The sequence below is a fragment of the Camelina sativa genome, chromosome 15, assembly GCF_000633955.1.
Source record: "Camelina sativa cultivar DH55 chromosome 15, Cs, whole genome shotgun sequence".
In the NCBI taxonomy this organism is placed as follows: domain Eukaryota; kingdom Viridiplantae; phylum Streptophyta; class Magnoliopsida; order Brassicales; family Brassicaceae; genus Camelina; species Camelina sativa.
The window spans coordinates 12,029,747-12,056,352 of NC_025699.1; the positions used below are offsets into that span (position 1 = coordinate 12,029,747).

The 26,606-nt window shown below is 37.1% G+C and overlaps 5 protein-coding genes across 9 annotated transcripts; 3 read left to right on the forward strand and 2 right to left on the reverse strand.

Moving 5' to 3' along the window:
* Positions 1,228-5,257, reverse strand: LOC104746526 (ABC transporter G family member 15). Its single transcript, XM_010468023.1, has 9 exons — positions 4,933-5,257; positions 4,156-4,235; positions 3,275-3,736; positions 3,036-3,158; positions 2,763-2,894; positions 2,411-2,695; positions 2,043-2,315; positions 1,844-1,951; positions 1,228-1,719 (listed from the first exon to the last, which is right to left on the reverse strand). Exons 1-9 carry the CDS (start codon positions 5,162-5,164, stop codon positions 1,339-1,341), a joined length of 2,076 nt encoding a protein of 691 aa, XP_010466325.1. The 5' UTR covers positions 5,165-5,257; the 3' UTR covers positions 1,228-1,338.
* Positions 15,175-18,646, forward strand: LOC104746527 (zinc finger CCCH domain-containing protein 55-like). 5 transcript variants are annotated; one of them, XM_010468029.2, is made up of 9 exons: positions 15,175-16,227; positions 16,612-16,785; positions 16,900-17,079; positions 17,193-17,296; positions 17,413-17,658; positions 17,754-17,847; positions 17,961-18,123; positions 18,210-18,241; positions 18,329-18,646. In XM_010468029.2, the coding sequence occupies exons 1-7, from the start codon at positions 15,338-15,340 to the stop codon at positions 18,115-18,117; spliced, it is 1,845 nt and encodes a 614-aa protein (XP_010466331.1). In that variant the 5' UTR covers positions 15,175-15,337; the 3' UTR covers positions 18,118-18,123; positions 18,210-18,241; positions 18,329-18,646. The 5 variants fall into 5 exon arrangements, with proteins under 5 accessions (XP_010466331.1, XP_010466326.1, XP_010466327.1 ...); XM_010468024.2 differs by having other exon boundaries at positions 15,176-16,227; positions 17,190-17,296; positions 17,739-17,847; XM_010468025.2 differs by having other exon boundaries at positions 15,176-16,227; positions 17,190-17,296; positions 17,739-17,847; positions 18,210-18,231.
* LOC104746529 (phosphoribosylaminoimidazole-succinocarboxamide synthase, chloroplastic) lies at positions 18,723-21,884 on the reverse strand. Its single transcript, XM_010468030.1, has 13 exons — positions 21,752-21,884; positions 21,144-21,505; positions 20,933-21,034; positions 20,711-20,840; positions 20,512-20,604; positions 20,329-20,417; positions 20,084-20,164; positions 19,825-19,914; positions 19,611-19,700; positions 19,466-19,516; positions 19,321-19,367; positions 19,068-19,125; positions 18,723-18,978 (listed from the first exon to the last, which is right to left on the reverse strand). The coding sequence occupies exons 2-13, from the start codon at positions 21,480-21,482 to the stop codon at positions 18,913-18,915; spliced, it is 1,236 nt and encodes a 411-aa protein (XP_010466332.1). The 5' UTR covers positions 21,483-21,505; positions 21,752-21,884; the 3' UTR covers positions 18,723-18,912.
* Positions 21,957-24,329, forward strand: LOC104746530 (kelch repeat-containing protein At3g27220-like). The gene is made up of 7 exons (XM_010468031.2): positions 21,957-22,356; positions 22,473-22,664; positions 22,783-23,012; positions 23,163-23,333; positions 23,434-23,539; positions 23,659-23,865; positions 23,953-24,329. The coding sequence occupies exons 1-7, from the start codon at positions 22,174-22,176 to the stop codon at positions 24,121-24,123; spliced, it is 1,260 nt and encodes a 419-aa protein (XP_010466333.1). The 5' UTR covers positions 21,957-22,173; the 3' UTR covers positions 24,124-24,329.
* On the forward strand, positions 24,995-26,120 carry LOC109129091 (putative F-box protein At3g21120). The gene is given in 4 exon segments (XM_019236708.1): positions 24,995-25,096; positions 25,098-25,211; positions 25,214-25,708; positions 25,710-26,120. Coding segments are annotated over 4 exon segments (1,122 nt in total).

The window sequence follows — 26,606 nt, forward strand, 5'->3', positions numbered from 1 at the left end:
TATATATTTGAAAATCTTCTATATTTTTAAATTAGTCTATCATAAGTTAATTTGGTTTCAGTTTTTACTTTAAAAGTATTAAACGATTTTTTTATTTTTATTTGGTTTCAATTTGTTTATATTTTTTAGTTGGGTTGATCAGTATTTTTTTTTTAGGTTTTGTGATGTATGATTTCATTATGAAATATATTAGATGCTAAAACTAAAAAATGGAAGGAAGATATTTTTGTAACAATGTTGAAATTCAAAAAGCAAACTATACAACAATAATATTTTTTTAACAAACTATATAAGATACAAATAAAATAAAGTAAAAAAAAATTAGAATGTTAAATTTAAAATTAATAAGAATGACATGTGTCACAAATATAGAGTGCCAAATGTCACATTCTTAGGCAAAGTTAGAAAAAACCTTCTCTTATTATATATATATATATATATATATATATATATAAGATTCTCATAAGTTTAGTCACGGATTAACATTTGATTATCCTAAACATGTATTATGCTCCACAAATGATATGTAGTTTACTTTGACCCCAGAAATATGTTATTGGCAGAGTGGTTGTTTTTATCTTTGGCACGTTCTTACTTATGCTCTCCTTTGAGGGTCCATCCTAATTAGTCATATCTTTTTGTAGATACAATGTAAATATTTGGTGGGATATAAAATCTTAATCTCGAAATTGATTCTGATTAGTACTTGGACATGTTTAATAGTGCTCTCAATTCTTAATTCTTAATGCATTCTATGAGAATGATCCAACCAATTATTTTAGATGGAATATTTTAATAGAGAGAACTATTCAAAGTCTTCGAGAGAGGTAGGTATGTTTACGTTGACTCTGATATAATAAAAGACGCATCAGTTTACTTCTTAAAGATTTCACAAATTATTAGTAAACTATATATCTTGGAATGTTGTTTTCTTAATTGTGTTATATAAATTTCTTTGAAATTTACCTAATCTTTCTTTAGTCCAGATACAATACTACTTCAAAATTTGAGTGGCCTTTATTAGAACGTGTTGGTGTAATAAGGTTTTCGTTTATAGTTCTTATCATGATATTGGTACCATATATAAAATTATATATTGAACTGGTATTACCGTAATCTATAAATTTGTGTTTTTTTTCTTTTACTTGTGCACGCCTACCTTTCTTGTGTCACATAAACCGATAAACCCTTAAAGTGAAGTTTCAATAGTGGAACATTTCGGTAGGGTTTAGTAAACCAAACTTGGTTAGTTTGTTCTTTTTATCCAACGATCGACATAGCTGATTAATCATACAAAAGATGCAGAACACATTAAAACTTATACATTATATATGTCTTTTAGTAGTGGATAGGAGAATTGAGGCCTTCTTGAGAGGAAAGTGAACGGAGAGGTTGGTGTCTCCTTGAAGACATTGACGACAGTGAAAGAGACAAAGAAGGCATTCTCTTGAAAGAAGGTCTTCTGTCGAGATTCCTCATGGTTCTTTTCGCCTGAATCGCCTTTAAAGCTGGTCCTGCTCTCTCCTTCAGCTTTAGGACCACGAAGAACAGAAGCCTGTAACACACAAGGATCGCTACAACCGCAGCTAAGTCCCACCATTTTGAATACGTCACCTTTACTCCAAATACCTTCTCAATCACTTCTTCTCCTGTCATTTTAGGATCACCAGGGAACAAAGGCTCGAACTCTAGCCCTAGGAAATCGTTCTTGTACCCTCCCTGGAACAATCCCAAATGTTCTTATGTTAAAACACATTCAAAAGTTCAACCTTTTCTATTACCTAACAAACGTTTTCCTGTTCTTGGATCAGGATAAGCTAAAAGAGTTCATTTCTTGACTGACCTGGATAGCCCAAGCACCGTAGCTTATGTAAGAAACTGGATAACGCCAAAAGACTTTGGGAAGATCAGGAAGAAGACGGAAGAATCCAGAAGTCATCATGATGATTCCCTTTTCCAAACATAAAAAGAGAAGTCAGGTTCAAGATTTTTCTAAGCATTTTTAGTAGTAAAAACGAAAACAGAGGTTGCTCTGTTCTTACAATGAGGCCAGCTCCAGTGATAAGACCCATCAAGAAGTTTGGAACAAGAGAAGCCACAACCATCATGAGACTCTCTATTACAGAAACTGAGAAGAAGATGTTGAGACAGAAGAAAGCGTAATGCGAGAACCCTGGACGAAACTTCACCAAGTTGTAAGTAATAGTTCCTGTGATAACCGAAATGGCAACCAAGAACGGGAAAGAAGAGATGTAGTTCGAGAGGATGTAAACTGAAACGCCGTAGTATCCACTCAACCTCTCCTTAGAGAAAATCTGAAACAAGTCACAACGCAAGATCCCATTTTCATCGATGGAGCAGAATCAAGATTTGTGAGATTTTAGTAGGGTTTTTATTATTAGTTAGTTACCTTCATTTCTTCGAGGAAAGAAGGGAAGCCTCCAATGGACATGAAGGTCATGAAACCAGTGATGAAACCACCACAAGAAACCCTGGCTAAGATTGATGTGTAGCTATAGCCAACGTCGTAGAAGATGGTTCCTACGCTTATGGAAACAACTATGTAGCTTATTATTCTTGTCCAATAATAGCCAATATCACGACACATGTTTATGAATGATCTTGCTGTTAATGTCCTTAGTTGTTTCCACCAGGTCGCTTCACTTCCTCTCCTTACTTCCAACTCGAGCCCTTCCTGCGAAAGAAAACACGTTATGGAATCCAAGCGTGTGTTAACTTAGAAAAATGGAGTGAAAACTTACGATGTTAGATAGTTCTCGAATCCTAGATTTTGCGGATTTCGCATACTTTGAACGCTTGTAATTCTCAACAAGCCTTGCTTTGATCACAGATGTTGCTAGATTCATAAGAGGATCTGATGTAGCTGGTGTTTCCTGTAATAGAATAAGTATTGACCTTTGATAAAATCTCCATCAAAAGATTGATTCTTTATCAAAACGACTTATAATTTCCTATGTTTTGTGACAAACACTAGGATTTTGTTTACTAGATATTTATAAGGGTTACTTCCACACCTGGATTCTTTGAGATCCTTTGAGTGTAGCTGTGACTGTATCAAAGTCAGAGTTTATACATCGCAGAAAATGATCGGAAGGATTCCTCTTTTTCGGGCAGGGGAAACCCGATTCTGCAAAGAACTTCATTCAAACAAGCAAAAACAAAACAGAGTTTATTTACTATGAAGACAAAAAAATGAAACAAAAGAAACTTTATAATTCTTGGGGTGCAAGGAAGCAAAGAGTATAGGGTTTACCTCAACAGCAGACTTGGCTTCACCAAAGTAGACAGACTCACCACTCGAGAGCAAGAAAAGATCATCAAAAAGCGCGAAAACCTCGCTGCTAGGCTGATGAACCGAGGATATTACGGTTCTGCCATCTCGTGCGATATTCCGAAGCGTCTGGATCACGAAAAACGCAGAAGCGCTGTCCAAACCGCTCGTAGGTTCGTCGAGAAAAAGGATCTGAGGACGAGTGAGGATCTCCAAAGCGATGCTGACACGTTTCCTCTCACCGCCACTAACTCCTCTAGCGTGCCAATTTCCAATGGCTCTGTCTGAACAGTCTTGAAGACCAAGCTCCATGATTGTGCCTTCCACAATGTCACTCACTTCCTCTTTAGACATATCACTTGGAAGTCTCAAGTGAGCTGAGTATGTTATTGTCTCCCTCACTGTTAGTGTCCCCAACAATGTGTCCTCTTGTGTCACATATGCCTGTATACATAATCACAAAATCCATACACTTCAAGAGTAATAATTCACCTCGTTGTTGGATTTCTCTTTAAATCAAGTGAAAATAAATCTAAAATTGCTATAAATATCATAGGTAGCTTGGTTTATATTAGTTTTGAAGGTAATATTTTTATAGTTATACATTTATGGGTAATAAATATATACATTTTTAATGGGCCTATGTTATCATAAATTTATAAGAAAATAATGTAATACTACATTTTTGACCTTTGCACCACTATGTACTTAGGTAGGAGCTGTCTAATTGTTGCCATAAATGAAAAATTGATAACGTTTCGCGATCACAAGCCACAGGGACATTTCCCACTTCCTAGTGAACTAACAAATTAGCTGCATGTTATGAAATTGTGGGATGAAAGATTTATAACGAGGAAACTTACAACGAGACCGTAGTCTAATCTAGTTTTCTTGCCGTTCAATAGAAGATTACCGGTCATGACCACGTTTCTTGCAAGTCTACCTGTGGATAGATAATTCGGGAAATTTTGATTTTTATTAATCGATTATAATTTCTATCTATGAGAAGATAATAACAGAACAGTAGTATAAATATGCTTTCTTTTTGTATTGGGATGTGGAAATGGAGATAAATATCTGAAAGGTAGGGCAGCTTCAGTAATCAATTTTGCATTGATGAGTTAAACTTTATACAGTACTTTTTCTGCCGTTCCTTGCATGCAACCGCAGTTACAAGTTTATCGACATTCAATAAACAGCTTTCGAGCTATATTATCATATGGTGATCATAACAACTAGAAAGATTGAAGTAAAGAAAAGAAAAAAAAAACCCAAAAAGGCCGATAACTGTTTATTTATAATTTATTTATTAAAGGGTTATTATAAGTTATAACTTTAATTAGCAGGTTACGATCATCTATTATATGATGTGATAGATTTGGTAAACATACTATAATGAATTTATAGAAATATATGAATTCAGAAAATTGTAGAATCTTGGTGTTTTCGGACGTCGAAAGTACATATCACAGATTACGACTAATATCTAGAATTAAAACATTATTATAATTTATCAATTAAAATATAATACTAGTAGTTAACAGTTAACACCAACTTTTTTTTTTCAGAAGATAGATATGTCATATGTGGTATGCCGTATGCTTATGCATGCAGCAGTTGAATCGTAAGAAAGAACGAACCTGCGAGAGAGTCAAGAAGAGTGGACTTTCCGGATCCGGAAGGACCCATTATAGCCATGATCCGACCCGGTTCTGCGTATCCGTTTAGCCTTTGGAGCAACCTTCGGGTCGGACCATCACTGAAGTTGGGTATCACCACCGTCAAGTCTTCCCACGCCAAATATGCTCCACGGCTCATCTCCGCCTTTGACGGCAGCTGCCTCCGGCCACTACTCGAGCCCTCCAGTTCCATAATTCTTTTATTTTCTCTCTCTCTCTCTTAAGTAGCTACAACAATTCTATAGAGAGAAAGAGATATTCTACTGTTTTGTTTATTTCTTTTGTTTTTGTTGTTGGTGGGAGAGCGAATAGTAATAAGGAACAGAACAAACAAAACGTTGAAAGAGAATATTTATAAGCTTTTGCAATCACCAAACAACTAAATTCATTTAATGGATTGTCTTTAATATGGCTACATTTTATATGGCGCATGTATATCTATATTTNGGGGGGGGGGGGGGGGGGGGGGGTTCAAATGTCAATGCATGTATATCTTAATTATAGATCTACGTACGCACACGATGGATTATTAGTATTTTTGTCACTGGTAAATGCGTTAAGAGAAGGAGATAGATAGATCGATGGCACGCGTATTAATAATATACGTAAACAATAATGCGCTTTTATTGGGTACCATCGTATTCGTATAGATCATATAGTCGTGTAGGTGTAGATTGAGATCTACATCTTGAAGTTAGCTTTGTTACTTATGAGTTATGACATTAATTATTTTTGTAGTCGTCGGACAAAAACTCTCTAAACTCTCATGGCAAAATAAGAGTTCCGTATACGTTCACAAATATTAGCAGCTTGGGTTCTGCTGCATTTTATGAAATGGTACTTGGATTAGAAATGAAGTTATATCCTTAATTGTTCTTACTTACTATAATTGTCGGTACAAAAATATCGCCACGGCAATAGAAGTCTTCCTAGCTCTCATTATGTATATCTTGCGTAAAATAGTTAAAACTCCAACAAAAGTCTTACTTGGGCCGGGGACAAAATTAACTTTATATTTGTCTCCCTGGCGTATTTAGTAAGCATACGAACTCACGAAGAACATAACATAATATTTGTCTCCCTAACTTTTTTTTGTTTTCGAAAATTAAAAACTGGAAATGGAAAAATGGAGGTAATAAACAATAAGAAAGTCACAGGTCTTAATGAACAAAGAAAGGGAAGATAATTAATTGCGAGGGCGTAGTTGAAGCCCATATGCTCAACTATATATGGTTACATTCATTTTTGCTATATAATATGCTTTCTCCATTCATTATTGTATAATTTTGTTATGACATAACTTTATTTAGCATATGGTACGACAGGGCCGGAAATGTGATAATGTTAACAAAACAATGAAGTGAAAACCTTACGATCAAAGATAACAACTAAGGAGGACTCCATCCCCATATATATCAAAAATGAAATTACAATAAAACGTGTATAGACACATATGCATATTGCTACAGTATTATAGACCACGACACACCCACCTACTTAACAAAAAAATGAAACCTATCATTGATTGGAATGATGTATTATTTGTCAACACCTATTCTCAGGCTATATGTGATGTAATAATGCTACTTACATACACTTCTATAGGTTAAAATGCAACCAACAACGTAAAAGAATCACCAAAACATACACATACGTCGTTGGGCCACCTCTGTTTTTTTTAATTTTGTCAAACATATTTTCCGGAAACTGGGCTCTGTTTCGAAAGTAACATGATTTAACTGGGCCTTTCTTGGGCCTTTTATTGATGTTTGATAATTTTATCCCTAATCTTGGGGGGAAAAAAAAGATTTAGCTTACATTGGAAAACAGCTTTTAGACTAGAGAGAGACCAAATTTGCCCAAAAGAACAAAAGTATGTAAACATGATTTGTTTGTGGCATTCATGATGTGACACCTCTACTCATACACCTAGGATACTAAAACTTATTGCCCCATGTTTAATTTTAAAATGTTTAGATACTGGTCCTCGATAGTCATCATTGTTTTATCCATTTCCGGAAAATACATAATACCAGTTTTTAAAAATCTTATTTAGCTAAAATAAAATCATTAAAAAAAACCACATAAAAAATAACGTTCACTTTTTTTTTTGTTGGTGTTTTGTTTTGGGCAAATTGATAAATCTCGTTTTCCATGAAGAGCATTAACTTTTTTGTATCATAATTGTCTGATGCATGGCTCTGCCAACAAAATAATACGAACTCTGGTCAAATTGACTGTGACTGTGACCATTGAGAACCCTCACGTGTCCCAAGTAAAAAAGCAAAAATCTTTGACATTAACTTCTGATTCACTTTTTAACGGTGGAGATCAGATGTAGAGTACCTTAAGCACCCGTACACTCGTCTTAGTGGAATATTTTCCAACTGAGGAAATATTTATGTCACGCGCGGGTCTTAGAGTGATTCAGGGGAAAGTTAAAAAAAAAAAACAAAGCGCCCTTATCGAAGCAGAGAGGTCCGTTTCAGTTTTTTGCGGTAAAAAGTTAAAAAGTAATGATAAATTTGTTTTTATTCTCTAACAAGAATAACAATTATTTAATTTCTTTCAGTTACATTGGCGTTACGAAGAATATATGGCAGTGTCACATACAAAACGGGATTTGCAACTTTTCATAGTAGAATAAAGTTCTAGAGTTTTCTAAAATTATTTTTTATTTGATTTTGTTATAAAGTTCTAGAAATAATAAAATAAAGTAAAATAGTTACATATGAACATTATATACATGGTGAAAAATTAAAACTCGTGATGTCCTTTCTCAGTCTGTTAATCTTCATTTCACATTTGGATGAATACCTTTAGCAATCTCTTTAATGTACTTTATAAGTTGTATTTTCTACATGAGATGATGAAAATAAACAGAGTCAAGGAATTCATGGTACCAATAGATTTTATAAGTTGTATTTTAGAAATAATTTTATCTCAAATATGACATAACTTATATAATCTTGCGTTATAGGTTTATTTAAATCATCTCAAAAATCAAAATTTCAAAAGTGTGAGTAGATTCTATAAAGGTACATGTTGAATACAACTTATAAAATCAACTTCCTCAAATCTTCAAACTTCTCATGGAATCTTTAAATAAGAACGTTGTTCTCTTCAGTTGTGATCTCTTTGATGTTAAGTTTTTTCCGGATAGCCTTTGAATAATCGGAAAACCACAAACCGCCATACAGAGATGCAAAACCCAATTGGAGAAGAAAATCAAATAACTTAAACATCTCTATACACTGTCTAGTTGTCCATAAGCTTTTATCTTCTCCCCTCAATAGACAAAGCCTCATAGATATTGGTATCAAACAAAGTAGCTACATGACCGTAACGAGCACCAAGCCTAGGAAAACGAACACCCAACTTAATTAATTCAGAGAACAAAAAAAAATTAACATCAGAAATTACAACCAAAAAAGTCATCTAAATTTTTATAAGTATTTTTAAAAGTTAAATTTTTATTTACTTTTTTCTTTATCTACTAAATTTTTACTCAAAAAGTTACAATAAAAAGTCACCTAAAATTCAAGCGTTTGAATAACACATATTTTATTAATTAAACAATTAAGAGAATAATTATTTATTAAAATTTATTGAACAATAGTTTAGTAATACATAAACTTTTCATAAATTTTTAATGATTACAAGATGACAAAAATGTAACGATAAATTTTGCTTTTCCAAATTATTCGAACAAGGTGCGACACGTAAAACCATCGCACAAATGACTTTCAAGTGTATTGACCCAAATATTTTGGAAAGTTTTTTGTTTTTTTTTGTCGTAATCACTAATCTATTAATACCAACTTTTCATAAACTTTAAATGATATACAAGACGACAAAAATATAACGATAAACTTTTCTTTTCCAAATTATTCGAACAAGTTAAGACATATAGAACCATAGCAGAGCAAACCAACTTTTTGTTTTTCCACATTAAAATCCATGTGCGTTGAACATCCATAAATAGATAACAATTGTAAACAGAAATTGCTCAAATGACTTTCGAATGAATGGATACCCAAATATTTTGGAAAGTTCATTTTTTTGTTGTTATTACTAACTTTTTTTTGTCGTAATCACTAACCTAATAACACATATATTATTAAAATAAATATTTTAAAGAACTTATAAATTTGATTAAATTTTACGAATCAATAATCTCTTCATGCATAAATTCAATTTAAAATTTTTAAAGTAAAAATAAAAAAACTACTAAAACCTAAGTTTAGTAAACTAGTTGAATTTAAATATGCAAAACCATGCATTCAACCTTTATCAAACCAAAGATGAAACATCCAATGGTTAAATAACCGTATGGTTATAGATTAGCAAAAGACCAGCGACTATAAGCTATAAGCTGACGTAATCGATCTAAGTAGAAAGGACTTGGAAATTTTGGAAAGCTGACGTGGCAGGCGATTGGAAAGGCGATTAGGATTGTTTTAGCCAATTTTGATGATATCCGCGGATCCGCCGTCAAATCTAGGAGAGTCTGCTTCCCAGGTGAAGGGGTTGACGATTTCGTCGACTGCTGCTGTGAGCCAGAGGAGTTCGGTGCAGGGAGATGAGCATTTTGTATCGAAGAGTTCTCCAAGTGGGGTTGTTAAGAGTGGGGAGCGAGGGCTCTCTGAGGTCCCGTTGTCTAAATCGGCTGGTTTGGCTTCAGAGAATCAGAGGGACTGATTAAAAGCGGTGCAGAAGAATACTTTTTATAAAGCAAGATTTTGTTGTCTTAGAGGTGGATGGTAAGAAACGAGTGGTTGTTCCTAGGAGTGTTTTTGTGGATGCAAGCTCTATGGGAAGACTTCCTGGTAGGGAAATTTCTAAACACAAAGTCCCCACATGTGGGCAAGATTCATATGATCGTCAAGAAAATTTGGAGGTTGAGAGATACATCTTCTCTTATAGATGTTTTTGCTATCAATGACACAACGGTTAATTTTCGAATCCGTAGTGAAGTTATCAGACATAGAGTTTTAAATAGAGGTATGTGGAACATTGTGGGGATACCTATGCTTTTATCTAAATAGACACCTTTTGCGGAGGAGGCACAACCGGCAATGAAGTCAATTCCTTTGTGGGTAGTTTTGAAGAATGTACCGCCAACCATGTACACTGACAAGGGGCTGGAGTTCTTTTCTAGAGTGGTGGGCAAGCAAATCCGGTTGCATCCCAAAACAGAGGCTTTTGTCACTTTTGAGGAAGCTCAGATCCTAGCGAAAGCCGGTTTAACTAAGGAGTTGCGTTCAGAGTATCTATTCTCCGTGGAAGAGGAAGGTGAGTTAGATGTGGTGGTCAAGTATTCATATCAGTGGTTTCCTCCTCAGTGTAGTAGGTGTAGGAAATGGGGACACATGATCTCGGCTTGTCGTTACGTTGAAGTAAGTAACACAAGCATCTCTCTGACATGCCCTAGTATGCAGAAGGAGACGGAACTGAAACGTGTGGAGAATGCTCTAGTTAACATAGTCGGCTCAGGAGAGATGATCCAACATAACATGGCACCTGCAGTTGGTGTGGTGGACACAAATTTTCCTCCGCTGGTAGACAGTGATCAAGGATGGACAACACCACAAAAATCTGGGGCACAAGGGGAGCCCTCGTAAGCAGCAAGGGGAGTTTATTGCTGGTGAAAGATCTCTTTTATCAAATTCTTACTCTGTTCTTAGTAGTAAGGATGAGGATGATGAGAAAGAGAATGCAGTACGAAATGCGGAGGACAATGTGGAGCTGGAGACAGACGATATTTCGTTTGATACAACTTTGATAGTTAATGCAACAATGACGGCAACAACAGTTGACTGTGCTGTTGTACTGACGAAGGGTCGAGGGGTTAAGGAAAACATAGTTTTACGTGAGTCCATTCCGTGGGCTTCTAAATACTCTGCAAGAAATTAGATAGCGTACTGGTGAATGATGTTTGGCTCACTAAGTATCAACAAACATATGGGATATTTGAGGCTGGCGGGTGTTCTGATCATTTAAGATGTCGTATCAAAATAGGAGTGGACAAGCCTTGTCTGGGCATGCTTTCAAATTCACAAATGCTTGGTGAATAACACAGGGTTTTAGCCATTGGTTCAAGAGTTTTGGGACAGCACAGAGCCACTTTATCAGTCAACCTCTGCAATGTTCTGGTTTTAAAAAAAAATTAAGGCTCTGAAGCCTAAAATCAAGCAATTAAGCAGAGATTCCCTTGGTGACTTGGAGAAAAGGACAAAGAAAGCTTACGCACAATTATGCAAAAATCAGTTGGAGACGTTGCAAAATCCTACGGAGTTGGCAATGAGACAGGAATCTGCAGCTTCTAGTCGCTGGTCTTTTGTCTCGGGTCTGGAAGAACGATACCTGAAGAAAAAATCCAAACTCTATTGGCTAAAGATGGGTGATGGAAATAACAAGTCTTTCTATAAGGCTGTTAAGGTGCGTGAGCTTAAGAACGCGATTAAAGAGTTGTAGGGAGCTGATGGTTCTATAATAGATACACAAAAGGGGATCAAGGTAGAGGCTGAGAGATTTTTCCATGAATTTCTAGGCTATAAGTTGCCAAACTATCAAGGGATTGCAGAGGCAGAGTTGAGTGATTTGCTTGGGTATCGATGTTCTGCAGAGGACAGAGCACAACTTGAAAAGGAGGTTACTGAGGTTGAAATTAAAGTTGCTCTATTCTCTATGCCCAATGATAAGAGTCCGGGTCCAAACGGTTATACAGTGGAATTCTCAAGGAGACATGTCGGCTGTGAAGAAAGATTTTGTTGCTTCTATTCAATCTTCTTTTCACTATGTGAGTATACACTACCATAGTAGCTCTTGTACCGAAGAAAAAAAGAGGTTAAAGAGATGAAAGATTACCGACCAATAAGTTGCTGCATTGTGATGTATAAGGTGATCTTTAAGATTCTCGCAAATAGGCTGAAGCGGCTACTTCCACATTTTATTTCCCCAAACCAATATGATTTTGTCAAAGATCGACTTTGATGGAAAATGTTCTCTTGGCCTCAGAGATCGTGAAGGATTATCACAAAGACACCTTATCACCGTGAAGTGCAATGCAGATTGACATCTCCAAAGCATTCGATTCAGTTCAATAGCCTTTCCTGCAACTTCTTTTCAGTGCAAGTAAATGTCGAGTTGTTGGGTCTCTTTCGTAGTGAACGAGGGCTCCGTCAGGGATGCTGTTTATCTCTATACCTGTTTTTCATATGCATAAAAGTTCTATCTGCAATGCTATATACGACAGCTTTGGAGAGACGAATAGGATATCATCCTCGGTGTCACAACATCCAGCTTACACATCTGTGTTTTGCTGATGACTTATTGGTTTCATAGATGGAACTAAAACATCTATTGAGGAAATTCTTCAAATATTTGGAAAGTTTGAGAAGGTTTCAGGGCTGAACATTAGTCTTGAGAAGTCCACACTTTATATGGCAGGAATAAAAGAGTGTAACAGGGATTTGAATTTGAGCTTTTTCCTATTCACATCTGGCTCTCTACCAGTCTGCTATCTTGGTTTACCTCTACTCACCAGGCGTATGATGTCATCAGATTACTCACCTCCGCTCGAAAAAATAAGGGACCGCATAGCAAGTTGGACGGTGAAACATCTCTCCTTTGCTGGCCGCTTACAGCTCTTCAGTATGGTGATCCATAGCCTCACAAACTTCTGGATGTCTGCTTTTAGACTGCCTAGTGCCTGCATTAAGGAGATAGATAGTTTGTGCTCTGCATTCTTGTGGTGAGTACCCTCTTTGAATAAGAAAGTTGTCTCAAATTCATACAGCAAATTCTCTCATCATATTCCCTGTGGGTTAGATGGCTTTGGACTTGTTTAATGAGGAAGGGTTCCTTTTGGTCGATCAAGTATACATCTGCTGCTGGCTCGTGGATGTGGAGAAAATTACTGAAGTATCGCGACATAGCTATGGATTTTGTGTGGTATGAGATATAGAATGGGAAAAATGTTTCCTTTTGGCATGATCGTTGGTCACCACTTGGACGTTTAATTGATGTTGCAGGTCAGCAGGGGTGTATAGATATGGGCATCGGCTTACATGCCACTAAGGCTGAAGCGCTAACTCATAAACAAAGGACACCTCAAGTTGAGTAAATGAATCAAATTGAGACAGCTTTAGAGAGTATACGTAATACGGGGTTGGTGTAATCAGCAGACATTGCACTTTAGAAAGGAAAAAGAGATCAATATAAACAGGGTTTTAGCACAAGGGAAGCATGGGAGTTCACTCGGTTCCAAAAGAAACGAAAAACTGGGCTATCGGGATATGGTTCTCCCAAGCCACGCTGAAATACTTGCTTATAGCTGCTGCAAAACACTCTCCACTACACTGGGAATGACCACAGACTGATCCTGAGAAATCTCCTGAGCAGACAACTCCCGCGATACATCACACTCCAAAAAGAAAAAATGAGCACACTTTTAACATAAAGAAGCCAAGTCAAGGGAATTATGTTTCTTCCGATGTGGGATATATTCTAACAGCCTGATCTGCCGCCCAAATCGCCTCTGCAAAAACAAATTATTGTGCCGTATCGCACAAGTTAAATACTATGTCGACTAATCACCAATTCCTATATAAACAACACAATTTTTATCGATTGTCAAATAAACTACAAATTATTTCACAAAAAAAGTAGTAGATGCTCACAATCTAATGCTACTCTTCAGAGAGGCACTCTCCAGAACCCTTTCCCCCTCAACGTTGACAATTTTTTTCAATGCTGATACTCGATAGAAATTTGGACATGACTCACTTCAAAGCTCATGAGGACCAACTTCTCTGCAGATTGGGAGACTATTATAGCTCTCATGACGAAAAATTCTCTTAGAAATAACACTCTATTTTTGCTGAAATATGTGTTTCAAATTGCAGTCCATTCCCTGTGGCAGGAACGAAATAACAGGAGACATGGGGAATTACCAGTTCTCCCTCCTTTGTTCATCAAACTGCTAGATTGACAAATTAGAAATAAACTGCTCGTCATCCAAGACAGAGGTCGATATGATGGATGTTTGGCACTATGGTTGGCGTCACGATGAGAGACCTCCGATATAATTTTGTTTAGCTCTTACCATACTATATTTTTTTATAGATTAGCAATACTTAGATCGAAATTTTCTTAAACACACGATGCATTTGATGTAAGAAAGATTTTTGTTCGAATAAATTGTACATTTTATTCAAAATAAAAATAAATTACCGTGTGGTTGGTTGGAAAAGAAAGGATCTGTGAATTCCTATTTTGATTACATTTAATCAATCAATAATCTCATAACTCACAATATATAAATCAAAAATAACTAGTAATACCTAGTAATTATAAATTATGTAATAGATGACCTAGTATTTATAATTGTTTAAATAATTTTCTATTTTCACGAATTGAGTAAATAAAACGTTGACACGTAAAATCAATGTACAATAAACTATAAAGTGTAGGGCCGGATACACAAAATCTTTGAAGAGTTATATTTCATAATTTTTTTGTATTTTAAATCTCAAACTAGTTAATATGTTAGTTTAAAGATAATTAAATCTAGGACATGTAACTAATACATCTTTTTATTAAACTTAGTTGTCTAAATTTCGTATAAATCTGGTTGAAGTTGAGTAATTTCGTAACGTGTAAGTCTTATTAATTGATGAAGATTTGTAGAAACATAGAAAAAAACCTAGAACACATAATTGTATAAAACTTTTTTATGTATATATAAATAAGTCACTTAGTCACAACATATTTTCATAAAACTATAAAATTCAACCAGTTGACAAGAAAAAAAATATAACTAGAGAGAGTGTCTAGAGAAGAAACCATGCATCGCATCTTTATCAAAAACCAAAACAATCATGCATGCATCCAATGGTAAATAACCTCTCGGTTGGTCAAGAGAAGATATTGTTAAACAAAATCTTAATGAAGAATTATCTTTTTAGCCAAAAACAAATTCGATTTTAACTATAATCCCGCTCCTAGTCTCAAAAAAAAAACCCTAAACCCGATAACACCAAAAACACCAAAAAACAGAACCCGAAAAGAAAGAACAACATTACCAAAGTAGTTTCTCGTTTCTCCTTTTTTTTTTTCTTTTTTCTTTTATAAATAAATCCTCATTAGAAGACAAAATCATACTCAAATCAAATCTCCCAAAAAAAAAAAAAAACATCACATTAAACGCTACATAAAAAAAAAACCAAGTTTTTGAGTAACCCACTACTACTCTCTCTTCACAAAACACAAAAGAAGAGCCTCTTCTCCTTCTTCAATCTCTCTCTCTCTCTTTCTCTCTCAGAGAAAACAAAAAAAGTAGAGAAATTTAAGAGTGACCATAATGGATCCGGGAGATCCTACTTCGATACTTTTCACAAAGATCAGAACTTTAGAACCCGATTTCGCATCCAAAATCATTGGTTACTTGCTTTTACAAGACTTGGGTAATAGAGATTTGATGCGTTTGGCTCTTGGACCCGACACTTTCCTACAGTCCGTTTGTCTCAAAGCTAAATCTGCTTTAGGTCTTTCTTCTTCTTCTAATGGATCTTCCTCTTCCTCTGCTTCGTCCCCATTGAACCCTATCTCCAGACCCATTAACATCCACCGTCACTCCTTGTCTCAGTCTTCATCAGGGAATGGGTTTATGGAGTTTTCTAGAAACCCTCTTTCTCCTTCTTACACCACCCCTGGTTCTCTCGGAAGTAACCCTAACATGATTTCGAGTCCTTTCCAAGCAAGTTCGTCTCTTTTTGCTTCAGATGGTGTTGGTGCTGTTGCTGCTGCTGCTGCTGGTGACTCTACTGGAAACGGCGATTTACTCGATGAGCATCAACTAGGGAACTACTTGTCGTTCCTCAACGAGTCTTCTTCCAAGAACAAGGACGAATCTGTGGATCCGTTTGGTTTCTCGTCTGATAATGGTGGAGATGCGCATTTGCATAAGAGGAGTTTCTCAGCCAGTGATGCTTGTTTCGGCTCAGAGGAGCCCGGATTTGGCGGCGGCGGTTACAACAGGTTCCAACACGGTGGTTTGGGTGATGATTTTGATTCCTCCCCTGGTGGTTTTGGCTCGCCGGATTACGTTACTAGACAGCAAGAGGAGATGATGAGGATGAAGATGGCTCAGAGGCAGCGAATGGCCGCTGCTCAGTACTTGGCGGCTTCTGGTTCTCCAATGTCGTATGAAAAAGGTCTCAGTTTGCTCTTGCATCAGCGTAATGCGCACAGGTAACTATGAAATGAAGCTTTTTTTTTTTTTTTTTTGTTTCTTTTCTCTCAAGAATGTGTATTTGGTTGGTGAAGACTTCAGATTTAACCCAAAGTTGCGGTGGATCATGGAAAAGTTTTAATCTTTGTGATTTTTTAGATGTTTTGTTCTGAGATGTCAATTATTGCTTATATGATTGTGGTTCTTAACGTCTTTTTCGTATGGTTTTACTACTTTTGGTATTCATTTACATACCAATGATTGGGTTTTTTTTTTTTGGTTTTCTCCTAGGCTCTTTAGTCAATGTTATGTTTGAAGTATGTTTGAAGAAATCTTTGTGTTAGCCTATATGATATGTAAATTGATAGTTTTCTTTTTTTTTTGGTGGTGTTTTGTACATGCAGATCAGGAGCAGGACAATTTGGGGAAGAGGGTTACTGGTATGGTAGTCCAGGCCGGCATGAAAGGGATGAGTTTATGGGAATGGGAGATAAATCTAACTCTGCATCTAAACAGATTTACTTGACATTTCCAGCTGACAGCTCCTTCACTGATGAAGATGTCTCCAATTATTTTGGGTAATCCTTTAAAAAATAATCAATGTTGTTATGTGTTAGCATCATCAAAAGTTTGGTGGATGTCTATTAACGTGTGCCGGGCTCTGTTTAATCATGTTTCTTGTTTTCTTGTAGCAATTTTGGACCAGTGCAAGATGTTAGGATCCCCTACCAGCAGAAACGAATGTTTGGGTTTGTCACTTTTGTCCACTCTGAAACTGTGAGAATCATATTGGCCAGAGGAAATCCTCATTTCATCTGTGACTCACGTGTGCTTGTTAAACCATACAAGGAGAAGGGAAGAATCCTTGAAAAGTATGTTGAAACCACTGCTCCTGCATTGTCTGTTTTTTTTTGTCTCTTCTTCACATTCTTCTTCTCTTTCGTGTTTCCGTTTCTTATCATCGTTTTTTATCAAATAATAGCAGAAGGCAGCAGCAACAAATGCTGCAGCAGATGGAGAGAGGAAACTATTCTCCTGGTTCAAGTCCATCTGGAATGGATTCCAGGGATCTCTTTGATTGTCACCTCGGTTAGTTGAATCTTTTGCCTACGCTTGATTGGATATGGTTTCATCAGAGCTCAATCTCTTCTTTCTTTTTTGTTTGGTATTTCTTCTAAGACCAGTCTTGTTTTGTTTGCTACCAGCACCAAGGATGTTTTCTAACACACAGGAGATGATGAGGAGAAAAGCTGAGCAGGCAGCTGACCTGCAACAAGCAATAGAATACCAGAGGAAAAGATTTCTGAATCTGCAGTTGCCCGACATGGACAGTGAATCGTTTCTCCATCACCAGCGTGGTCTTGTTATTGGCTCACCCGTTCATTTTGCCCCTCGTGGCAATCAAAGCTTGCTATTTCGATCAGAAAACACCAGTGATGATGTCATCGAAGGTTATTCTAAACCCTACATGTAATTTTGGCTTTATCTAGCTTTTTATTCACTTTCTCCCTCCTATCTAACCCCTAAGCAGGTAATGGTGATTCAGGACATTTTCAGTCTGAAGCAAATCGAGCGTTTCTGAGTAATACTGATCATAACATCAGCCAAGAACGTGGTTACAATAACCATCTCAACAACGGGTATGGCTACTAAGATAATAAAAATGGTTTCTGCTCATTTTCAGGGCTTTAAGTCGTTTCTGTATGATATACAACATCCAGTCTTATCTGTTCGTTTATTATTTTGGCTCAAGGCAAGAGACAAGTCTGGAGAACGCTCTGCCTGATAGCTTCTTTGCTTCCCCATCGAAGACCAGTGAAAGCCATGACCCCGAGTTTGAGAAAGAGAATTGTGCTACTCTCTCTGTTACTACAGAAAATAAGGCAGCCTCGTCACTTCAATCAGCCTAGCAATTGGTAGGTGCAAACTCTCTCTTGATTCAGTCACATTATCGCATAACTATTGTTACCACTTGTTAATACTTCTTCCTGGAACTTTCCAGGTTCGATAGAAGCAGAAAGAAAGTATGAAAAGGTAGGCATTTTAAGCCAGACTGCAACTTGAAGGTTCTCTAAAATTAAATTGGTATTAACTACATGGTTTTAATTTCTTTGGTTGCAGAAAAGTAGAGACTGATAAAAGAAGCAAGTAGAAGTATTTTGTCTATATGTAGAAGCTAAAGCCGGTTTTATAATATGGAACAGAAAGAAGGGTAGGATATTACATATTTGGAAAAAGGCAGTTGTGTAATGCCAATATGCAATAGAAATTACAGCTAAGTACTAACCTCGACAAAGCATTGATAGGCAGAACTATATAGTGACTAAAACCTTCAAGTTTTAAGTTTTTCGTCTGTTCATCGATAATTGTTACCTTTCTACTGTGTTACAATCCTGGTTCTGAACATCAGTTGTCAATATAGATGAATGTCTTTGTCTTTGTCTTTGTTCGTATCTTTTCTTCGTTAATACAACTATATATATTCTAAATTACCTACCAAGCCTTATGTCAAGAATGAAAGCAAATAGACTCTTTTAGTGTTTGGGTTCTTACCCGGTCAATTAATTTTATTCATTTGTAAGACTGCTCTTTGAACTTAAGCTGTCTTCAATTCAAAATCAATTACGACAACAATCGGTCACAGGAATGCAACAAGAAACAGACCTATGCTCTCTGCCTCCTTGGCTAAAAGTTACATCAAAAGATCAAAGTTGACGGAGAGATGAAAGTGCTTGGCTTGTGTTTCTTGAGATTCGGTCATGTATCGGTTCCTGTAAACAAAGCTATAGATCAATACGCTTGAAACTCCGATTAAACGTGGCTGATACAGTAGAGATTTTGGGATTGAGCGGGATCATACCTGAGTCGGAACAATGTCAATTCTTGATCCAGTGATAGTTTCATACAAGAAGATGTACCTGCCATCATCACGGCTTCTCGCATCAGTTTTTTTTTTTTTTTTAATACCAAAACTACTAGCGAAAACTAATGTAGTTCAGCGAATGTCTGATCTTACAGAGCCTAAATCATGTACACATACAATGTTTCTTTCTATATCGAAAACATGTAACAGAACAATCCTCTAGTAAAATATTTCAGATCAAAATACATACCGCCAAGCTAATTCAGTCACGAGTTCTGCTGGAGCAGCAGGCAGGACCTGAAAATTACCGATGATCGAGACACCAAGAATTTTAGCAGGGGTTCTTAGATAGAGTAGGAAAAATGAAAATTACATTGTGAAGATGTAAGCAATACCTCGTCCTCGTACGGATTGGAGTTCTCTTTGAACCATAATCTTAGGAACTCCTATTTGGATTAAAAAACAGAGAACATGTGAGTGAACAAAGTACTACAACCCAATGTAACCTGAATGAGGGCAATAACAGGCAAAATTACTAACCTTATCAACATTTTCAGGCTCCAGGCCTTTTTGGAAGCGCTCTTCATATGAACCTGCAAGCCAGTATCTGCTGGAATCGGGTGTATGAATCTATGCACAATGTGTACAAGTGGATGATGATTCTAATCAGTGATTTTGGCAGTTGTGCAGATATGTGTTCAACTATGTATTCAAAGAGAGACAGACATGGAAATAAAGAGAAAAGATAACAGACCTCATCAATCAATAAGATTGAGCCATCACTACTTCTTCCAAACTCGTACTTTGTGTCTACCAGTATCAGTCCATGTTCCTTGGCAACACGCTGAAGCAAGCATGATATAATTAAAATCTATTAGACCTTCCAACAAAGCACAACAATTCAATATTGAAGCCAGCAAAATATATCAAGAAACTGATTTCTTGTGGTCTGCAATTTAGAGATTATGAAGTCACTATAGTCTATGGCTTTCGATGGAGGAGTTGTAACTAACCTGCCCAAACTCAAACAAGCTCAAAGCTTTCCTACTTGCTTCATCAAATTCGGCTTGAGTCATGAATCCACCTTCAACTATCTGCAAGAATCATCTGAAGAATTAGAAAAACACAGAACTACACAATTGTGGCTTATATATTCTTCTTGTCTTACAGCTAAGCAGATCACAGAAAGAGCAACCTAATGACTCAAAAAACGTATCTTGTGGTTTCCACATTTATTTACTGTAACAGGTTATTAGACCTCATTTGGAGAGATGGGCACATCATGATCCGCAGCCTTAGTTGTCGGTGTAAGTATATTAGCTGGAAGCTTTTGGTTTTTTACTAATCCTGCATAATTTAGTAATCAGCATGTTAATGATGATCTTCTAAGATGCACTTAAAGAAGAAGACAACTAGTAAATGGCAATAAAAGAAACTGTACCATCTGAGAGCTCATTCCCACAATAGTTCCGAACACCTTTATTGTACACCGTCCATAGAGACGTGTCAGTACTTCCAGTCACATATCCTCTCACTACAAATAACAAACATAAGAGAACATCTTAGAACTAAAGCAAATAGAGGCTGCATAGGGAAGTGTCTGACAAGGTACTCTATATCTAGATCCAACACACACTAACCCACAAACTCTATGGGAAAAACCGAGCACTTCTTTGCGATAACAACATTTCTGTCAGGAGATGAAACAATTGCATTTGGAGTTATATGCTGTGTGTTATTGAACCACCACAAACTTGTCTCGTTAAGAACCTGAAAGTTAAGCACACACACAAACTTATTATTCGTTGCAGTTTGATCCATTATTCAGCAACACTGTAAAGCTTTGAATATAGAACACAAACCTGGCCTTTGAAGGGAATTGAAGCAAGATTTCTGTCGAATGCACTCAACCTATCTGTTGTAATAAGAACCAGATAATCACCAGCATCATAAATATCTCTGACCTGCAATATCAATATCTTGATCAGTTCTCAATTCTAAAATCGACAATTGTGTTGGTCTAGCACTTGGTCTTTTCAGAAAGATACGAAACAAAAAGGAAACATTGCTAACCTTTCCCCTGATTCTAGATTTCAGACCAGGAACAGACGCTAGAAGATTCGTCTCAGAGAGACAATTAGAAAGCGAGTCTTTGATTGTGCCAAGAACCTCTCCTTTCCGGTTACTCGTGACTAAATCGTCAAGAGAGAGTTGTGGTCGTTCCTCCTGCTGGGTTTGGGCCTTCCCCTGGCAAGACATAACCAATGAACAGGGTTTTGGGTATTTCTTGAACTCCGGTGATGTTCTAAGGAACGAGACTGATGCAAAAGCTGGGTTTTTAACAGACACTGTCCTAGTCACGCTGTGGGGTGTTCTCAAAGGATTTAGAGTTGACCTCACACACTGAGCCATTCCAGAAACAGACACTTAAACCCCTGCACCAGAAAAACCACAAAATCTTAAAAATTTATACGAGTTTGAATTCCATTTCAGTAGCAGCCAGCCAGCCAGCCACAAAGGCAAAACAAGAAGATAGGAAGGATTCAAAACGGAACCTATATAGTCAGGATTATAGTCTAAAATAAACTCTAGTAAGGAAGAAGAGCAGATAACATATAAGCGAAACGTGTGTAACTACAACTAACACAATCGAACATGTGAGAAGGGAAGAAAGCCAAAACCTTTGACCAAATAAGCTAAAGCCGGAGCGCGACGGAATCAATTCTGATAAACAGAGAGACAATAGAAGCCGGCGGCGATAAAGTAGGGAGAAACACAGAGCTCGGAATTTGCGTTTGCGTTTGCGTTTAAAACCTGAATGTTTTTGTTTTTTTTTGTTTTTTCACAAACATTAGAAATGTTTATTTAAATAAGGAAAATAAAATATATAACGAGAGAGAAGAGAAAAAAACACGGCTTTACCCTCTGCATCGTCGTCGTCTGGTCTCGGGGATCAAGATCCGTCACCTCTGCAACCTCCAAACACCAAAATCTGTGTGTTTTTAAAACCAAAAGGTTAAACCTTTGCTTGAAGTTTGTGAAACCCTCAAAGGGAGATAGATGCCAATTTAAAGAGAGAGAGACAGAGAAGCAGAGAGAATATATGGCGAGGCAAGCTGGGAAACAGAATTGTGGGAGGTTAGTGTTAGTTTCATGCCTCGCTCTTTTAGCTGCCGGACTTGTTGGAGACTTCCTTTGGGCTTCTTCTCATCGTTTCTCCTCCGTTGGGATGTCTCTTCCCTCCTCTTTTACCACCGTGATCGGCCAACTTCCTCCTAATTCCAATGTAAATGGTTTCAATGTTGTCTCTTTGTTGATGTAAACTTCATGTAATTGGATCTCAAAACAAAAGATAAAAGCTCAGATACTCACTTCTTGCGTCTGCTTTTGGTGCTTTTTCAGGGAAGCAATACTGAGAAGAAGAAGAACGATAAAGTTAGGGAAAGAAAGCTTTCTGCAACGTTTCAAGATTTAGCTGCTCCTGAACTTAAATGGGAGAAGATGGCAGCTGCTCCTGTGCCTCGTCTAGATGGAGCTGCTATTCAGATTAGGAATTTTCTATATGTGTTTGCTGGATACGGCACCATTGATATTGTAAGCCTCTTTATATATCCTTCTTTAAAGAACAAAAAAATAAGAGATCTTTGATCAGTAGTATTTGGTGGTTTCTGACCAATGATAAGCTGTGTTTTTATGTGTCTTCGGTATTCAGGTACATTCCCATGTTGATATATACAATTTCGTAGATAACACATGGGGAGGAAGATTTGATATGCCAAAAGAGATGGCACATTCACATTTAGGGATGGTAACGGATGGTAGATACATCTACATTGTCACTGGTCAATATGGTCCTCAATGTAGAGGACCTACAGCTAAGACATTTGTGCTTGACACTGATACTAATTCGTGGAGTGACTTCGTTCCTTTACCAGTTCCTAGGTAAGGATGATTTCATACCATTCCTACAGATGATGTTGGGGTTTGAGAAATGGCGGTTTAGCTCGTTTTGATATCATTTTGCTGCTTAAAGATCTTCTGTGATGCTAAATGATTGAGAGGAACTGAGTGACAAAGTTTTTTTACATTCAGGTATGCTCCAGCTACTCAGCTTTGGAGAGGTAGACTCCACGTGATGGGTGGAAGCAAGGAGAATCGGCATACACCAGGGCTTGAACACTGGAGTATTGCGGTAAAAGATGGGAAAGCATTGGAAAAGGAGTGGAGAAGTGAAATTCCAATCCCTCGTGGAGGACCTCACAGGTTCTCTGTTGAAGTCTGTCGTAATTAATCCTTATAATAGCTACTTCATACACCTTCCTCCGTTTTAATTTGAGTTTTGACTGTTCTTGTGTGACTGTAGAGCATGCGTAGTAGTGCATGACCGGCTTTTTGTCATTGGAGGTCAAGAAGGTGATTTCATGGCTAAACCAGGATCCCCCATCTTCAAATGCTCACGCCGTATGGAGGTATCCAATAGACTACCTGTTTGATTAAATATCAATGAGTCCCTCTTTCATTGTTGCAGTTCCTCAAGTGTTGCAATTTATGAACATCATGTGTCCTTTTTTCACCTTGGTGGTTTTAGGTTGTATTCAGTGACGTCTACATGCTGGATGAGGAAATGAAGTGGAAAGTTATGCCATCAATGCCAAAACCGGATTCCCATATTGAATTTGCTTGGAAAGTGGTTAACAACTCCATTGTAATCGTTGGAGGCACCACAGAGAAGCATCCTGAAACCAAAAAGATGGTCCTTGTTGGTGAAATCTTCCAGTTCAACCTGAATACAATGGTAAAAAACCCAGTGACTCCTTCATGCTTAAAACCTCTCTATCCTATTAAAAAGTGTAAATAGTTGCTGGAATTATGTTCTCTGCAGAAATGGTACGTGATTGGAAAGTTGCCATACCGTGTGAAGACTACGCTGGTTGGGTATTGGGACGGGCATTTATACTTCACCTCGGGGCAACGAGACAAAGGACCAGATGATCCTGCACCGCGTAAGGTGATTGCAGAGATGTGGAGAACCAAACTGATACTGAATCCATGAAGAGACAAAGAATCAAATCTCCATTTTGTTATGCAAAGTCGTCACAGCATTCTTTTTTTAAGTTAGTATTTTATTTGAGCATAATTTATCCCACTACACAAACAGTTGTTGTATCTTATCTTGCATTTGTATATTGTAAACAAAATCTTTAGAAACGACACCCGTTATGGTGTGAGAATTATGAATGAGGAAAATTTTTTAGGTCCAAAAAACTCTCTTTTCTATCTGAAAACACTCTGCTTTAGAGATTACTTAACCTCTAATTCATGGAGGGATGTTAATGGTGAAACTATAGATTGGTTCATACTTACTGGCTTGCTTGTAGTTGTAGTCAAGACAACCCAAGTGATGATTTCTTATTAAGTTTTTGATTTTAGAGTGGAGAGAGTCATAAATGATGCAGAATCTAGATGCTCACTTGTCGTCAGTTATGTTCAAACCAACAAGTTTCTTTGGAGTAGGCAAAGGGGAAGAGAACCAGAGCCACTGATTTAGAATGATAACACTAATTTATATGAACTATCTAAGCTTCTACGGTTTTATAACTTCTATGGATTTGTTTACCGAGATATCGTGAACTCAATTTATACAAATTTTATCATATTTTCAATTGGATATGACATAGTAGATCCCACACTTAACATCATATTTTGGTAAAAACTCATATCAAAATCGAATCGCGGCGGCTCCTTATTGTCTAGCCACTCCACACCGTGTAATCGGCCGATTTCTGAAACAGGGTAATATAACTATTTCTAATTTATATAATTGTTTTCCAAATTATTTCCAGTTTTTCTCTTCACAGTCCTGATAATAAAATTTATTTACTATTCAACCCTAATCATTTTACAAACAGTTGTTTTCGAGCACAATGCATCTCCCTGAGGATTTGGTAGTGGAGATACTCTATAGGGTTCCTGCTGTATCTCTGGCACGATTACGATCTATATCCAAAGGATGGAACGCTTTGATTTAAAAATGGGAGAGTACTTGCTAAGAAGCACTCTGCTTATGCTCCAAGGCAGCCTCCTCTGTTTATCATGTTGATTGATTTTAGGGTTTATTTAGTGAGCGTTGATCTCCATGGATTTTTGACAGTAACAACGTTGCCCCATCTGCAAAGCTAACAGGTCAATTCAGCCTAAAAGACCCTCTTTCAAAAGACGTTGATATACGTAACGCCTTTCACTGCGATGGCTTATTGCTATGCAGCACCACAGACAACAGATTGGTTGTTTGGAATCCATGTTCAGGGGCAACCAGGTGGATCCAACCTAGACATTCCTACGATGAATATGACTGCTATGCTCTCGGTTACGATAATATATCCTCCTGTTACAAAATCTTGAGGATGCATCGTCGATTTGTTGATTACCAATGGCGGCACACTTTGTCCGAAGTCTATGACTTTGCTTCTAATTCGTGGAGCAGTGTTGGTGTGAGTACTACTACCGACTGGTACATACTACCGATTCATAGTCGTGGCATATATGTCAAGGGAACTACTTACTGGCTTGCGTATGGTCGATTGGATGATCGTTTCTTAGTAAGTTTTGATTTTTCAAGAGAGAGATTTCAAAGTCTGTTTTTTTCCGGCGGATGCTAATATTCCCCGTGGGAAACATGTGGTTTTATCAGTGACTAGAGAAGAGCAACAACTTTGTATGTTTTCTACTTGTGACTTTGCTAATGATGAGGGGTTCTTCTCAGATGTATGGATATCAACTAAGATGGAGGGTACGGGAACCGTATCATGGACCAAGTCCCATCGTTTTCACTCTAAGATTTATATAACTGTCTCGGCCGACCATGAGAAGAAAGTTTTAGTGTGTGAACATATACTTGGACCCTACCACAGTATAGACATTGTGGGAAACGTCTTACACATTGTGGGAGAGGATATACACATCAGACGAGTGAATGTATATGGAGAAATCAGATGCCCATTTCTCTTCACTTATGTTCCTAGTTTGGTTCAAATCCAACAAGCTATCTAGAATCTAGGAGTAGGTCTTGGAACATTTTGCTAGATAGATATATTATTGTCATATTAATTTATGTTCGTTCTCTATCCATGTATTGATATTTAACAACATGTAGTGCATGGTCTTAGGAAGAGGGCTAGCTAGCTATTCTGTTTTCTTTTATATAAATAAAACCAAAAAGAGACCAGTGACGACACATACTTTTTGTGATATATCTTGAATGATTTACTTTCTGCAAATTAAAAGGTTTTGAAACTACGTATCTTCGACAAAAGAGGAAATTGCTGATACATTTCTACGAACAAGGAAGCATGGATGAAAAAGGAGAGGAAGAATGAAATCCCAATTATTTCTTCCCAAATACTCTGTTTCTGTACTTCTTCCTTCTTTTTTTTTCCATTACTGCTTCAACAACTCATTCGTGTTGCTTAAGTTTGACTTGGCTCAAGCTTGGCCCAGTTAGAAAGTTCCTCGGCCCGAGAACCCGTTTTGACCCAC

Bases quoted from the DNA above. Each gene is read 5' to 3' on its own strand.
- LOC104746527 (XM_010468024.2), top strand. From the start codon at position 15,338: ATGGATCCGGGAGATCCTACTTCGATACTTTTCACAAAGATCAGAACT. The intron at 16,786-16,899 runs GTAATCCTTTAA...GTTTTCTTGTAG, and splicing joins GATGTCTCCAATTATTTTGG to CAATTTTGGACCAGTGCAAG. The intron at 17,080-17,189 runs GTATGTTGAAAC...ATCAAATAATAG, and splicing joins AAGGGAAGAATCCTTGAAAA to CAGAAGGCAGCAGCAACAAA.
- LOC104746529 (XM_010468030.1), bottom strand. From the start codon at position 21,482: ATGGCTCAGTGTGTGAGGTCAACTCTAAATCCTTTGAGAACACCCCAC. The intron at 21,035-21,143 runs GTTAGCAATGTT...TTGATATTGCAG, and splicing joins AATCTAGAATCAGGGGAAAG to GTCAGAGATATTTATGATGC. The intron at 20,418-20,511 runs GTACAGTTTCTT...TAAATTATGCAG, and splicing joins TGGGAATGAGCTCTCAGATG to GATTAGTAAAAAACCAAAAG.
- LOC104746530 (XM_010468031.2), top strand. From the start codon at position 22,174: ATGGCGAGGCAAGCTGGGAAACAGAATTGTGGGAGGTTAGTGTTAGTT. The intron at 22,665-22,782 runs GTAAGCCTCTTT...TTCGGTATTCAG, and splicing joins GATACGGCACCATTGATATT to GTACATTCCCATGTTGATAT. The intron at 23,866-23,952 runs GTAAAAAACCCA...TGTTCTCTGCAG, and splicing joins AGTTCAACCTGAATACAATG to AAATGGTACGTGATTGGAAA.
- LOC104746526 (XM_010468023.1), bottom strand. From the start codon at position 5,164: ATGGAACTGGAGGGCTCGAGTAGTGGCCGGAGGCAGCTGCCGTCAAAG. The intron at 2,895-3,035 runs GTGTGGAAGTAA...ATTCTATTACAG, and splicing joins AAGGATCTCAAAGAATCCAG to GAAACACCAGCTACATCAGA. The intron at 2,696-2,762 runs GTAAGTTTTCAC...TTTCTTTCGCAG, and splicing joins TTCGAGAACTATCTAACATC to GAAGGGCTCGAGTTGGAAGT.